The sequence below is a fragment of the Terrapene carolina genome, unplaced genomic scaffold (genome assembly GCF_002925995.2).
Source record: "Terrapene carolina triunguis isolate 2854851 unplaced genomic scaffold, T_m_triunguis-2.0 Scaffold212, whole genome shotgun sequence".
Lineage (NCBI taxonomy): Eukaryota > Metazoa > Chordata > Testudines > Emydidae > Terrapene > Terrapene triunguis.
Window position 1 is genome coordinate 5,831,330 of NW_020664563.1, and position 16,712 is coordinate 5,848,041.

At 43.2% G+C, this 16,712-nt stretch overlaps 1 protein-coding gene across 1 annotated transcript in view; it reads right to left on the bottom strand.

The window, feature by feature from the left end:
* Window positions 1–16,712, bottom strand: part of LOC113404976 (dimethylaniline monooxygenase [N-oxide-forming] 3-like) — a 29,428-nt gene that overhangs the window by 1,342 nt on the left and 11,374 nt on the right. The window contains exons 3-8 of the mRNA XM_026656165.1: window positions 10,139–10,327; window positions 8,869–9,031; window positions 7,221–7,363; window positions 6,508–6,707; window positions 3,722–4,080; window positions 3,345–3,417 (exon numbers count right to left, since the gene is read on the bottom strand). Of these exons, the coding sequence (XP_026511950.1) occupies window positions 3,345–3,417; window positions 3,722–4,080; window positions 6,508–6,707; window positions 7,221–7,363; window positions 8,869–9,031; window positions 10,139–10,327 (1,127 nt within the window). The remainder of the gene's footprint in view (window positions 1–3,344; window positions 3,418–3,721; window positions 4,081–6,507; window positions 6,708–7,220; window positions 7,364–8,868; window positions 9,032–10,138; window positions 10,328–16,712) is intronic.

The window sequence follows — 16,712 nt, forward strand, 5'->3', positions numbered from 1 at the left end:
GACTGGATTACATCTGAAAAGGGCCAGTCTGATACTGCTGGAGAGTGAAGCCTTATATTTGTTAACAGAAGACATGCAGCGTGGACAACTACAGTGTAGGTCCGTCCCCGTCCCCCCCCCCCCCCCAAGCCCCTCACTTGTGTGCTTCATCTGGGAGCTGGTGGGCCCTGTTCCAAGGGTGAGAAGGTATTCTGTTCTCAACCTTGGCCTCTGTGCTGCAGGTGTCACTAAAGCAGCCAGTGTAACGGGCCTAATGGGGGGGATTTGGAATCCAAGCAGGAAAGAGAGGCAGAGGCAATCTAGAGGTCAAATTATGTTTTATCTCAATCAGTTGGGGAAATGTAGAAATCAGTTAAGTGGCGAATAATCACAAGTAAATCAGTTAGTTGTTTTAGCAGGAACTACTATTTAGGGTTACGCCGTAACCTACGGTAAACAATCACTGTTATCTACTGTCTATTGACTATCACTATCTTAATTAAACTCTTGTTATAGGCAATAATTAATGAAATAACAGAATTTTGAATTAGAAAATACAATGCACCAGAACATAAACCCCACCATTGTATGTTCCCTGGTCAGTTTCTTATTTGCAGCCTCTGTAAGCCCAGGGTTTGGAGTAGAGATTCTTAGGATGTTTAGTTATATATTGAGCAAGTCTCTTGTGCAATCTTTGTTCACTGTTCTAAGATTCAGCTTAAATAAAGGCATGTATGTACTCCTTGATGCGATGTGCTGGCTTCTTGATTGAACAATTCTCTCTCCCCTCCTTTCTGGCTTACAGTCCCTTTGCTCAGACATTTTCTCTATTCCTGTCACTTCACCTCATCTACCTTAAGATGTTTTGTTTTACATCATTATTATTTTCTTACTTGCGCTACAGCTCACTTCCTCCTTGTTTCTTAAGTTTGTGTCCCTTTAATTAGAGTTTATCTTTTACTGCTGCTTATTTCCCCCACATTCATTCTTGCTTTACCTTTCTCACAGTTTTCTAACACTCTTTTTCTAATAATTTCTTAGATTACTTAGAGACATAGTCCTTTTTCCTCGTTTAACTGCACTTTTCTTCCTTTAACTTTTCCTCTTTTCCCTGTGTACCACTATCTTGCCTCTTTCTAGGTCCTGTCCCTGTTGTGGCTCTCCCTTCTCTTCTTGTGATCTTTGTCTTTCTTGCCCTTCCTGAACTGGACTTTCTTCCTTTCAGCTCTGTTCCTATTGCCCCTCCGATGATGCAACTTAGCCTATCCATTGGCTCCCCACTTCCTGCATCCCTTCTTCTCTGGTGCCAGTCACTGCCTCACTCACTACTAGCCTTGCTCTCTTCCACTGCTCTTTTGCCCCAACAGCCTTCAGTGCAGATGTGGTGTTACACCAGCATGACAGGGGTACTCTGCACTATTGTGGCCCTGAGGCCCCAAACTCTTTCTATTCTATGCCTTCTTGGATCCTGAGGACACATCCCATGGCAACACTACGATCTGGCTTTGTAAGGGATGCAAAAGCAAGTACTTTGGCTGGCAGGATTACTACAAATAAGACCACACTCTATTAACTCCAGCAACAGTTGTCCATTTGTTATAGATCATGTGATTCTCTCACCTCATATGTTAAAGGTGACGTAAGCTCGTGAGCAGATAGGCAGAGTTGCCAACTCTCCAGGATTGTCCTGGAGTCTCCAGGAATTAAAAATTAATCTTTAATTAAAGATTATGTCATGTGATAAAACCTCCAGGAATTTGTCCAACTGAAATTGGCAACCCCACCAGCCAGGGAGTTCAAATAAAGCCCTAACGCTAGTTCAGTTCAAGTCCCTTTCTTCAGGGCCAGCTTTCTCAACAGAAAGAAGATTCCAAAACAGGATCAAAGTAACAGAGAACACTTGGTAACAACTGACAGCTTTCCAGCTGACGGCAAGCTGGGAGGGGAGAGGACATCTCCTGCACTTAGGTAGGCTCTCTTGCGACAGCTTCCCTTTCTTTTATAGCCCCACCCTGAATCAATCACATAATGGGCAGAGAACCAGAGGGAAGTCGTGAAGATCAAAGGTATAACTGGGTTCAAAAAAGAATTAGAGAAGTTTCTGGAGCATAGGTCCATCAATGTCTTTAGCCAGGACAGCCAGGTATGCAACCCCATGTTCTGGGTGTACCTAAACCTCTCACTGCCAGAAGCTCGGAGTGGATCACTCCATAAATTTCCCTGTTCTGTTCATTGCCCCGAAGCACCTGGCACTGGCCACTGTTGGAAGACAGGATATTGGGCCAGACAGACCTATGGTCTGACGCAGTATGGCCATTCTTATTTTCTGCTTGTAACCCCTTCCATGAGTTAAGGAGTGCCTGTATACTTTGTCCCTGGTGAGAAGATGCCTATAATAATGGACTGTCCCCCCAGACTGGAACTAACCTTGCTGGTCGGGAACTGAATTTGCATTTTGCAGGGAATTCCATGATTTTGAAAAAATCATTAATTCTGAATTGGAATGAAATGTCAAATTTCAAAATTTGCCGCAAAATGAAAATTTTTAGCTACAGATCAAGGTTGTATTTTGATTTTGACTCTGTTTTATGTTGACGTTTATAAAATAACACAAAAATGTAAAAACATTAAAAACTTAACATAAAATAAAAATAAATACATTTCAAAACAAAAAGTAATTTCAAAATTGAAAACTCAGAAAGTTCCAGTCCAATAAGGCTGGATTTTGACTGTCAGAAATGACACACTCTCATGGAACGTTTCAAGTTTAACAGATCCACATTTTCTGACAGAAAAACGCCCCACTGGAAATTTTTTGACCAGGTATGTACGCAATACAACTCCTGCCGAAGTAAAGGGAAATGCTTCTATTTACTTTAATGAGGGCTGGGTCAGGCGTGTAAACAGGATTCTCCACCATTCTGAGGGCAGCTATGCACTATCAGAGTGAGAGAGGTTCAGAACAATGGGGTGTGTGTGTTTGGGGGGTGCTGAATGCTTGTTGAGGAGGCCACAGAGTTTTTAATGATCCTGAACCTGGTGCTGCAGAAGTTTTTTCTCTGTTATATTTGTTCGGTGGGCCAAATAGGGGAGAACCCAAGTTCCCAGGCTGAGGAGAGCACGTGATATACAATATTTGGGATGTGTGCTGGGGTGGGAAGTGGGAGTTTAAAAGAGTGGCTCCTTGGAAAAAGCCACTTGCTTATTGGATGGCAGGTTGTCATAATGTATCGGACAGAGCGTATGCATTACAGAGATCAGACCATAACATTATGTCGGGTTTATACAGAAAAGACAGGCCGTGGTGGCCTTTTTCATGCACCCAGAACACGGAGGGCTACCTGAGAAGTGCACTTTGCACATACCATTTGAGCTTTTTCCCCATTTTTTCATCAATATCTTCCATCATGTCATTCACTGGGGGAAGCTTATATAACCCTAGAAAAGAACAGGTACAAGGTCACTAGTTTATTCCATCTCCTAATTAATAAGATACTCTTCCAGCCCCTCACCCATGCACTCAGTTAAACCAGCCATACTCCCACTGATCTACAACTTCTGGGGTGAGCAGGCCTAGCAAATCCCATGAGGTCTGCAGGTGCACAAATGAACGCCTGCTTCTCTTTTTGGACCAGATCCCCAGCTTGAATCTGCAAGGAATTATAGGTTGCATAGCAATGCTAGTTCTCACAGACAAGCTCATCTGGGACAGTTCTCCGCCCCCCTATTTCCCTTCACCTACCCTTAAACACCCTTATAGCCCAGCGAGCTTGGAGATCTGATGTTGGAATAATTGCACCAAGCGACTGGACCAGGCCAATGACAGCCATGGTTGGCTTCTCGAGTCGAGGAGGAAGGATGCCCTTGTACAAAGTGACCTCGTTGTCTCTGCATTTGATGATAGCGTTGTCTTCCATGAAGGGGTAGGAGTAGCTGTAGCCTGTTGCAAAGATGACAAAATCAACGTTTTCCTGCACAGTCCCATCCTGAAATATAGCTGAGGTTTCCGTGAATTCCTTCACATTGGGTTTCACCACCACTGTTCCACATGTGATGCGGCTTGGGAGATCATCATTGAACACTGGCTCTTTACGGCTGGTTCTATAAAGAAAGAAAAGCACAGAAGCCTGTAGTGGGGGGAAGGATAGCCCAGTGGTTTGAGCATTGGCCTGCTAAACCCAGGGTTGTGAGTTCAATCCTTGAGGGGGCCATTTAGGGAACTGGTGTAAAAAAAAAAAAAAATCTGTCTGGGGATTGGCCCTGCTTTGAGCAGGGGGTTGGACTAGATGACCGCCTGAGGTCCCTTCCAACCCTGATATTCTATGATAAAGTGCTTCCTGGCTAGGAGAAGCAGAGAGATCACTGTGTTTCTGTATGCGAATGTCAGGAAAAGGCACTAACCCTTTTTCCTTGAGCCTATGGTTACCCATCGCCAGCGCTCCACAGTAGAAATTCCTGTACTTGCCAGCTTGCTACCTCCCAACACTAGTGCTCAGGCATGAGCTGATTTACATGGCATTGCTGGAGTACCTCTTCTTTTATTTGTAATGTAAGGCTGCAGACAGGATCACTTTAGCAATGAAGGGTTTTATCCTTTAAAGCTCAAGGAACCGTCTTTCTCATAGTAATCGCTTTAAGGCTGAATAAATAATTCGCAATTAATTTAGAATCTTTCTTTTGCTTATGGGATATCCATGAATGGATCACGATTTCCTCAGAATCTACCATTTTAAATTATTCAACAGTCTTTTTTTGTGTTTTAAAAATACCCAACCTATGGCTGGATTGGAAACAGTGCTTCGCAAGTCGTTTGTATTCTAAATTTGCTATTTGAACCTAGATTTGGTCAGATAAGTCACATGGTATTGTTTGTGTTCCCTGGTAAACTGGGGCATAAGTAATTCTGGCATGAATGCTCATAGGCATGAATTTAAAAGCCAGTTTCCACAAACAGGTCTGCATGCAATTTTGAAGTTTCCTTTACAAAAATATTGGTACCAATAAACTCATTTTTGTGGGACAGGGAAACATCGTTTGGTCTGTGTTTGTACAGCACCCAGCACAATGGAGTCCTGAGCCAGGACTAGGGCTTCTAGGTACTACTGTGATACACATGATCAATGAATATTTGTGAGAGACAAAACACATAAATATTGACAAATCAAATTCATTTAAAATTTGAATAAAACAATTTTTTTTCAGTATTTGGCCAACTTTGAGTTCTAATAATCTGGACACTATCTTTTTATATGTATTATAATTGACATTTAATTATGAGAGAAACAAGGTGGGGGAGGTAATATCTTTTATTGGACCGACTTTCTGCTTGTGAAAGAGAGAAGCTTTCATGCTACACCTAGCGTTTCTGGTCTGGAAAAGGTAATCCGGTGAACATTCTGATGACCTCTTCCATATTGAAGAAGAGCTCTGTGTAAGCTTGAAAGCTTGGCTTTTTCACCAATAGAAGTTGGTCCAATAAATGATATTTTCTCATCCATCTTGTCTCTCGCAAATCCTGGGACCTCATGGTTGCAACAACACTGCATACATCACATAATTACAGCTGTTCCTTGAAATAGGATCTGCTAACTCACTTTTGAGATTTGGTGACATCACTGTAGTAGTGTATCTAGTTGAAAAAAAACCCTATTGTTGCCAGGGTTTGAGTTACTCTACCCTAAACAATGAGATTGGGTCCACTGATCTCCATATACTGGACAACGTATGGAATACTGCACGTTTCCCATTCTTTCAGCTAGAGCTAAAACTAAGATCATCCTCGTGGTGCAATGAGGTTTAAAAGCAAAGTCTGTCCAAACATGGACTTCACTGGCATTCTGAAGTCCCTGCCAACACATGGGGCGTTTCAGAAGTAAATTAATCCTTGAATTACCTACTAAAGGTAGTGATGTGTTTTTGGATTTAGGCAAAGACGTGGACGTTGTTTAGAAAAGTATGCAGTGTAATTGTAGCTGTGTCAGTCTCAGGATATTGGGGAGACAAAGTTGGAGGAGGGAATATCTTTTATTGGGCCAACTTCTGCTGGTGAGAGAGACAAGCTTTCGAGACACACAGAGCTCTTCTTCAGTGTAAGCTCAAAACTGTCTCTCTCACCGACAGAAGTTGTCTCTCTAATGGCTTAGGAAAGACATTGCTGTACTGGACCAGACCTAGCCCTGATAGTTTGGAGTCCCATCTCCAACAACGATGCATGAGCGCATAGCAAACTAGCCATGTGCACCTCTCCGGTTGCATAACTCTGAGTCCATATGGATTAGAAGGGACGGAGGATTCCTTTCCTACTCTTGCAAGCAATCCATATGGCTCCTGAAGCGTGAGATTTCATTCACTTGTCCTGTGCTCTTATTTTTAAGCTAACCTGCTATAAACCTGCTGCCTGATGAGAAGAAAGTACATTGATGCTACCAGTAGAGTGCAACCGGGACACCACTGTGCTGCCTTTTCAAAGCTGAGCAAGGCTTTGCCTTCCTTCCCAAATGCTTTGCAGGGAGAATCCCATAAAATTACCTGTTCAAAGGCATCAGGCCGTAGTTCTCATGCTTAAACCACTTGTTCATCCTCCTCACGTACAGCCAGTCGCTGACGGAGGTGGGAAGGGTATCCCTGAGAAAGGTTTCAAAGCGAGTCACAGTCAACATATCCCAGGGGTAGCCATTGTCCCAGACGCGACTCATCACCCAGGAGCCGCTTCTAGAGCTGAGATAAACCTAAAAAAAAAAAAAAAAAAGGACAAAGCAGGGGGAGGCCATTACCATTCTAGAAAGGCAACTACAGCAGAGTGATCACTGGTAGAGGCCTCTTCACCACTTCAGTGCTCCAGTTTTACACCAGTGTCACCTCACGGACTTCACTGCACTTACGTTGGGGTAGAACTGGAGTGAAGTAGTGGTGAATCAGGCCCACTTCACACTCCTCCAGCTCCAACCCAGAACTGGTGGGAAGATATACTGCAAAGAAGTGTACATTGCGGGAGTGACACCTACAGTGCTATGCGCTTGGCCTGCTCTTGATTACAATTTGTGCCACGTAATGTATTCCTCCGGCATGCGACCATTCTAAGCTTATGTTAAGTGTATGAACTTCAAAGCCACCTAGAAGACCTGGATGCCTATTCCCATTAATTGGGTGTCCAAATCCATGATGAGACAGCTTTGAAACCCTCAATTATTGTACCTCAATAATGAGAACTAGCAACTCCACAGCAAGACAGGGAATTGTACCTGTGAGGCCGTGTGACTGAGTTCCACAGCAATGTCTGAACCAGAGTTTCCCAGTCCAATCACAAGCACTCTCTTCCCCTTGAATTTTTCCGGTTCCTTGTATTCCCGGCTGTGGAAGTAGCTACCTTTAAACGTCCTTAACCCTGAGGAAAAGTGGAAAGTAAAATGAGTTCATCTGGATATTTAAAGGGATAGATTTTACCCACTTGCAGCTGGACCCCTTTGCAGTAATTTGTGGGGTTCGGCATTTAGTCTCTATCTGATTTCCACAGCAGATTTGCTCATTTCACAAGTCACAAAAAGGATGGTTCAAACTACTCGTGCTACAAACTCCTCCTAGGATTTGATAGTTCAAGGGGGTTCTTTTTTGCCTTGGAAACAGTCTAAGGCACAGGACCAGGAGCCAGTAGTGCTGGTTCCGTGTCCAGCTCTTCCACCTTGTCTAGTTTTTCAAAGTTCTGACCACCTGCAGATGGAGTGGTGGGTGCTCAGCAGCTGTGCAAATGAGACCCATCACCCCTCTGAGATTCAGTCTTCTCAACTGTAAAATCATGTACGGTGAGGCTGAATTCACTCACACTGGTAAAGAATGTTGAGACACTTGGACAGAAAGCACTTCGTAGATGCAAAGCATCCTCATCCTCACCAGGCATAAAGGTTCTGCCACAGCATCTTAGTTGATTGCCATGTCAAGAATCCAGTTACTCCAATGAAATTGCAGATAATAGAAGCACTCAGAGGTCATTGAGAGCAGAATCTGGCCCTGCACATTTTGCAGTGAGACTTCCAACCCCAAGACAAGAGAACACTTGCTTGCATAAAAAAACATTGCATTTGAAAATAGGCCTTGATCATTTGAGAGGATCTGAATTGTTAACATGAACAAAGGACAGAACAAAATCCCCAGAAACACCCTCTCCAAGTTGTTCTAAAGAGATTAATCCTGTGCCTTCGTAATGCCCTGCCAAATAGTAAAATTTGATGACTATACCATTGCATAATGTTTCTCTAAACAAAAAGCTGGGGCTTATATAACGTAATTGCTAACATTGTACTTGACAATTATATGGTCTTGGTTTTTAATACTGCTTATAGTTCTGAACTAAACAGTTATTAAGAAGGTTTGGCAAGTTTTTAAAGCTATAATTAGAACAAGTTGAAAAATGCTTATTTTTTGTGGGCGACAAGGTGGGCGAGGTGATATCTTATATTGGATCAACTTCTGTGGGTGAGAGAGATGAGCTTATGAGCCACACAAAACTCTTATGTAGGTCTGCATGGCTCGAAAGCGTCTCTCTCACAACAATAAAAGATATGACCTCCCCCACCTTGTCTCTCTAATATCTTGGGACTGACACAGCTACAACTACAAGGAATACAACATATTTTTTGTGTGAAATTGTAAAATTATTTTACACAATTTTCTGCAATTTTGTTTTGAATTTCCTATGAAAGAGAGGAAACTGAAATGATTTTGTTTTCAAAAAATCATTATTAGTACAAATTTTCAGGTTTTGGTGAAGTTTTTGAAAACTGAATTCATTTCCAAAAATTTAGTTTTTTCAATTAAAAAACCTCCTCAATGTGCTGATGAAAATGTTTTGACTAGTCCTTGCTGTAATATATGCATTGCACACACACAACTCACCAGGGAAGCAATCAACTGGGAAATTTGGATACACATGATGCCCCGAACAAACCATAACCGCATCAAATACAGCTGACTCTTCCTTCCCGTCCTGTTTTGTAATAACATCCCACTGTCCGGTGACAGGGAAATCGGGGCGTTTTTTTATACTGCTGACCATAGTCTTAAAAGAAACAAACACATGAGTTTGTATTCATCGGCACACGATTCTGCAGGCAGATAGCTTTGTAAATGTCATCGGTCTTACTGGATTCACAGTAGAGAGCTGGGTGAAACCTTGCTCCACTAAACTCCATAGGAGTTTTGCCATTGACTTTAATAGGGCCAGGATTTCACTCTGGAATACATGTGTAAGAGCTAATGAACTGGCCTTGACCCCAATAACAACATGCCAAATTATTTTGATTTTCCTGCCTGGCGTTCCCTTACTGCTTCGCCAAAGCGACACCTTACAAAGATGGAAGTCAGTTACAGAGATGTGTTGTCAGTGATGTACCATTCTTAGAAGGTAGGTTCTTTGGGGCAAGGACTGTCTCTCTGTTCTGTGTTCGTACAGCTCCTAGCACAACGGGGTCCTGGTTCATGCCTGGGGTCCTAGGTGCTATTGCAATAAAGATAAATAATAATAATCACTTTGATCTGGGTGACATTTTGGAATCAGAGTTGGACAAATGTAGCCTTTTGGTATGTGTTCACCCAATAGCAGACTGATTTTCACAGGTTTGTTCATTATTAAATCTCAGTCAATTAATGCTTCAGGTAAATTTCAGCCCATGAATGGATTGCTCAGGACCAGTTCTTTGCTATACTTAATTCACTGTTCTCGCTGTGTGATGTCATCTAAGCCACACGGGATTGTTTTGATTGGATGACCGAAACATTTATTTTATAAACAGGAGGAAGGCTTAACTTGTATTTAAACCCTGTGTGTCTCCTGTCTAACATTCAGTTACTCCACCACCAAAACACTGTGTAGATAGAAGCCAGACTCAGAGGGGATGTTTTGAGAAGCACAGTGTGACCCATTTGCCCTTACCAGCAGACAGACTGATTATATTTGTTCGTTGCTCTGAATTAGTCAGTTAAGGCCTGATGGTACTCATCTAACGAGGTCAGCAAGGGTAGAACTCCAGCCTCTGCCCTCAGAGGAATAAAGGACTGGGAGTGAGTTATTCCGCCACTAGGAGCCACTCTTCTAATGGGGACAGGAAGTAGGTAAAGCCATGATTCCGGCCCACCATGCACTGGCCTTAGCAGCTCTAAGTCTTACCTTGAACTTTATATATCTTAAAAGAGCAAAGTGCTTGGCATACATCCTGATGTACTCTTGGAGCTTTGAATTGTGCATGTAATTTGGAAAATCATCAGGGAAAGGGAAGTCAGGGAAACACATCATTTCTTTGCAGGAGTTGGTGAACACGGAGCGGTAAATGCTGGCTCTACCTTCCTCGGCATGTTCCTACAGAGAATAATAATAATTAACAAAACAGCAAAAACATCTGCACAGAAGGTGACTGCAAGACTTGCTGTAACATGGTGGAGATTCACTCACTAAAGAATTAGCTACAGAGACACAATTCTCAGCTTACCTGGGATGCTTCATCCAGCGTTCCTGCACACGTAAGATGAGAAGCGTGAGCTGATGATGAGTTACAGTGTGCTACCAGTGTTGCCAACTTGCAACATTTTGTGTTTATCTTAAAGCCCCAGCTCCTGGAAGCAAGTGATGACATGAGAATCTAATCTTTCATTTTTTAACAGAGTAAGCTGTAGCCCACGGTTGCAGAGAAAAGCTTGAAAATGTGACCTGAGTGTCCCCTGGAGGCAAGTAAGAAGAACCCCAGATTTACCATTTAAAAAAAATCATGATTTTTATGCCAATCTCGTGATCTTTTCAGGTCTGATTTATGATTTTTGAACACCTGGGGTTAGCAACACTGGGTTATTTGGAGACGTGCCATTGTAACCCATGGTCCGTGTGCATGCCATCTTCCGCTCTCTATCTGGGTAAGTCTGCTTTGACTCTTCAGCTCCAGGTGGGGAAACTCATCCTTTTAGCTCCAGAGGTACCTGCCTGGTTTGAACTCCAGTGTGCTAGTCAAAATGTCGGCTATCCCACAATTACAGAGAAATACGCTACAAGGTCAAAATTCCCATTGACTTCAATGGGAGCAGGATCAGACCCCTAAGCCCCGATTCTACAAGGCACTTAAGCACATTTTGCTGAATAGGGGTGGACTTGAGTATGACTTCAAATTAAGCAGATGCTTAAATCCCATCTTCAATGGGATTAAAATTAAGTGTGTGTTTTAGTGCTTTGCTGAATCAGGGCCCATGTTTTTACCATGTAATTACAGAGTACAGAATTCACCAGCCAAATCCTAACAAGGACGGACAGAAATGTTTGGTATAAAAATAAATCCAGTCAAGAAAGAGGACTCTAAGTTTTAATATAATAGATGTGCAGAAGTGCTGCTGCCTTCTCCAATCCTATGCTCCTTTCATAGCGCCTCTCAGATTCTATCACAGGCAGGGAAGAAAGAACATACGCATAACTTCAAATCAATACTCTTTAAAACAAAGTTGGAGGGAGTGTTGTCTAGGGAAGGTGACCAGGAACCAGGACTTGAGTTATATTCCCAGCTCTGCCACGGGACAGCTGTGGAACTTTGGGAAAGTTACTTCACTGCTGAGAGAGACAAGGCTGCTGTGACTCAGTTTCCCCATCTATAAAAGGGGAATAATAATACTATGCTAGCTAAGATCACTTTGAGATACTCAGATGAAAGACACTAAACAGATGCAGACTATTATAATCAACTCCTCCTCCATTTACTGGCCGAGACCACAGTTCAGGTCTTCAGGAGGTCTGTGGTTTCTTTGCTGCAGAGAGCTGCTAACATAAAACCAAAGCTCAAAGCAGGGCAAGGAATTTGGCTCCCCATCCCCTCTGCTCCACCAACACCCCCTTCCTTGTCTGCTTGTTCGTCAGATTTTTGCACAATCCCCTCCTTCTTCGCAGCCACCTATGCCTGGTTCAACCTCTCTGAGCTCATCCACAAGGCCCCACCTGTCCCTATTTAAAGACCCACTTTTACTGCCCCCACTCTGAGAGCTAGGATGACAAAATCACACGTGTCTTGACTGTGATCCGAGGCAGGATTTCAACTCAGGCTTTCAGAGGGACAAGGGTAGTGCCTTAATCAAACTCCCTTTAATACGAACATGAGAGTTCGGTATGTGGAAAATGCAGAAAATTAAGAACATAAGAATGGCCATACAGGGTCAGACCAAAGGTCCATCTAGCCCAGTATCCTGTCTTCCGACAGTGGCCAATGCCAGGTGCCCCAGAGGGAATGAACAGAACAGGTAATCATCAAGTGATCCATCCCCTGTCGCCCATTCCCAGTTTCTGGCAAACAGAGGCTAGGGACACCATCCTTGCCCATCCTGGCTAATAGTCATTGATGGACCTATCCTCCATGAACTTATCTAGTTCTTTTTTGAACCCTGTTATGTGTGGCTATTTGGCTTTGTCTGCTGGTGAAATGCAAAGGTCTAATGCGACCCTATTGAAATTAGTGCTAAAAATCCCATTGATTCCAGTGGGTGCAGGCTGTGGCTGGAGTTGGTTAGGATGATGCAGGGGGAACTAGCTGGGAGAAATAGTATGTAATTTAGAAAAAAAGAGTTGGACTGAACAGCCTGACAGATCTATTTTGTTGTGTACTAGTCTCACAGGGGAAGTGGTGCATGTCATGATATATGGAATCGCCGACTGTCTTCACCGGGAGGCATTTATTAAAGAAAACAGCTACATGTTACTGAAAAACAAACAGGCTTCCACACAGCTTGAGTTCCAGTCTTGTCTCTCCCGTTCACCATGGGGTGGGTTTCAGAGACAGAGCTCCAGCCCAAGCCAGAACGTCTACGTGGCTATTTTTAGTGCTGTAGCCTGAGCTACGAGATTCTCTGCCATAGGTTTATTTTATTTTTTGCTGTATAGGCGTACCTAGAGACAATGAATGGCTGAATATCATACTGCCACCTATTACAGGGCAAGCACTAATCTCCTAGGAGGTTTAAAACTTGACCAAGGCATTGAGAAATAAAACGGGTGGGAAGAATCTTGCATTGGCAAGATGGGGATACAGTAGATAGCCCCACTGATACTTATGTGCTAAGCACTAATTTGATCGGTAGTCGGGAAGTTGCCAGTGACCTAAGGGTTAAAGTAGGCCGTTGCCAATTCATGCTGAGTGTTTAAAGTTACCTGATATGTGTGCATTTGTACTTGTGCTCTGCAAATGGGAATGTGAAGTAAGAAGGGTTATGTAATGAAAACAGAACAAAACACATAGCTCCCTATTAACAGGCAATGAGGTGCAAGAAAGGGAGTTGAACCTTTGTCAACTGCATGCTCCTTAGCTGGATTTTCGCTGCAAATACAGGAGTATCTTTACCTGTTGAGATAAGGAGCTTTATAAACATCTGGGATGGGCCCTGCTTTTATTCACCGCACTCAATTTAACAGATTAAAGAAATACAGGATCCCCCTAAAGTTCCTCTGCTTTGTCTCAGGTGCAAACAGATTAATGACTCTTTGTGTGACAGCCTGGCTATTCTTAAGTGACAGGCAGAGAAACCACAACCCTGTTGTTTAAACACAATATCACTGTCAACAAGTTTGAACAAGTGATGGCCAGGAGAACTGCACAGTGAATTGTCTGCCAGGTGCAAAGCTTGGGGATCTCGAGACATCTAGACAGACTTATGTGCAGTGCTGGGGAGGAGCCGATGGTCATGGTACATGAAGGAACCAATGACATAGGGAAAGGTAGGAGAGAGAGCCTGGCAGCCAAATTTAGGCTGCTAGGTAAGAAATTGAAGTCCAGGACCTCCATAGTAGCATTCTCTGAAATGGTTCCAGTTCCACACCCAGGGCCAGTAAAGCAGGCAGAACTGCAGGGTCTCAATGTGTGGATGAGATGATGGAGGAGGGATTTAGGTTTATTAGGGACTGGAGAACCTTTTGGGAAAGGAGGAGCCTGTACAGAAAGGATGGGCTCCACCTACACCAGAACAGAACCAAATTGCTGGCATGTAAAATGAAAACAGTCATAGAGGAGTTTTTAAACTAAGGGCTGGGGGAAAGCTGGTGTGGAGGAGCTCATGGTTCAGACAGAGACATCCCTTAGGGGAGGATCTATTAAAGTGGACATAGGCGCCAACTCTGTGGAAAGGGGATTCTCTATATCTTAGTGGAGAGGACAGAAGTTGACAAAGTACAGGTAGGAACTGAAGAGCAATAGTCAAATGAAAAAGAGTCCCAGACAATTACGCCACTGGAAGGCAGAGAACTAAATACTGACAAGTTTTATGAGTGCTTGTACACAAATGCTAGAAGTCTAAATACTAAAATGGCTGCCTGGTAGTAAATGAGGATCTTGATATAATAGGCATCACAGAACCTTGGGGGAACGATGATAATCAATAGGACACAGTACTACCAGGGTACAAAATATATAGGAATGAAGTGTTGGTCGTGCAGGTGGAGGAGTGGCACTATGTGTGAAAGAAAGCATAAAGTCAAATAGAATAAACATTTTAAATTAATCAAACTGTACCACAGAATCTCTATGGACAGAAATTCCATGCTTGAATACTCAGAGTATAGAGGAGGAATGTACTACTGACCACCTGACTAGGATGGGGATTGTGAAATGCTCAGGGAGATTAGAGAGGCTACAACAACAGAAAACCCAATAATAATTGGGGATTTCAACTATCCCCATATTGACTGGGTACATGTCATCTCAGGACGGGATGCAGAGATAAAATTTCTAAACACCATTAATGACTGCTTCTTGGAGGAGTTAGTCCTAGAATTCACAAGGGGAGAGGCAATTCTTGATTTAGTCCTAAGTGGCACACAGGATCTGGTCCAAGAGGTGAATATAGCTGAACCATTCGGTAATAGTGACCATAATATAATTAAATTTAACATCCTGATAAGGGGAAAATACCAAATAAACCAACCACAGTAGCATTTTACTTCAAAAAGGGGAACTACATAAATGAGAGGAGGCTAGTTAAACAGAAATTAAAAGGAACAGTCACAAGAGTGAAATGCTTGCAAACTTCATGTAAACTTTTTAAAAACACCAAAAAAGAGGCTCAAACTATATGTATACCACCCCCCCCCCAAAAAAAAAACCTGTAAGAGGACCAAAAAAATGCCACCATTGCTAAACAGAGTAAAAAAGGCAGTTAGAGATAAAAAGGCATCCTTTAAAAATTGGAAGTCAAATCCTACTGAGGAAAATAGAAAGAAGCATAAACTCTGGCAAGTCCAGTGTAAAAGCATAATTAGGCAGGCCAAAAAAGAATTTGTTTTAAGTACATCAGAAGCAGGAAGCCTGCTGAACAATCAGCGGGGTCACTGGACAATCAAGGTGCATAAGTAGCACTCAAGGAAGACAAGGCCATAATGGAGAAGCTAAATGAATTATTTGCATCGGTCTTCACTGCAGAGGACATGAGGGAGATTCCCATACCTGATCCAGTCTTTTTAGGTGACAAAGCTGAGGAACTGTCCCAGACTGAGCTATCAATAGAGGTGGTTTTGTAACAAATTGATAACTTAAATAGTGATAAGTCATCAGGACCAGATGGTATTCACCCAAGAGTTCTGAAGAAACTCATATATGAAATTGCAGAACTACTAACTGCCGTGTGTAGCTTATCACTTAGATCAGCCTCTGCACCATATGGCTGGTGGATAGCTAATGTGATACTGATTTTTTAAAAAGGCTCCAGAGGTGATCCTGGCAATTATAGGCCAGTAAGCCTGACTTCCGTACCAAGCAAATTGGTTGAAACTATGTAAAGAACAGAATTATCAGACACATAGATGAACACTACATGATGAGGAAGACTCACCACTGCTTTTGTAGAGAAATCATGCCTCACCAATCTGTTAGCATTCTTTGAGGGAATCAACAAACATTTGGACAAGGGCGATCTAGTGGATATAGTGTCCTTGGACTTTCAGAAAGTCTTTGTCAAGGTTCCTCACCAAAGGGTCTTAAGCAAAGTAGGCAGTCATGGGTTCAGTAACTGGCTAAAAGATATGAAACAAAGGCCTGGTCTACACTAGGCGTTTATGTCGAATTTAGCGCCGTTACATCGAATAAACCCTGCACCCGTCCACACCACGAAGCTATTTAGTTCGACATAGAGGTCTCTTAAATTCGACTTCTGTACTCCTCCCCAACGAGGGGAGTAGCGCTAAATTCGACATGGCCATATCGAATTAGGCTAGGTGTGGATGGAAATCGACGGTAATAGATCCCGGAGCTATCCCACAGTGCACCACTCTGTTGACGCTCTGGACAGCAGTCCGAGCTCGGATGCTCTGACCAGCCACACAGGAAAAGCCCCGGGAAAATTTGAATTCCTTTTCCTGTCTGGGCAGTTTGAATCTCATTTCCTGTTTGGACATCGTGGCGAGCTCAGCAGCACTGGCAACGATGCAGAGCTCTCCAGCAGAGATGGCCGTGCAATCTCAGACTAGAAAGAGGGCCCCAGCATGGACTGATCGGGAAGTCTTGGATCTCATCGCTGTGTGGGGAGATGAGTCTGTGCTTTCCGAGCTGCGCTCCAAAAGACGGAATGCAAAGATCTATGAGAAGATCTCTAAAGCCATGGCAGAGAGAGGATACAGCCGGGATGCAACGCAGTGCCGCGTGAAAATCAAGGAGCTGAGACAAGGCTACCAGAAGACCAAAGAGGCAAACGGACGCTCCGGAGCCCAGCCCCAGACATCCCGTTTCTACGAGGCA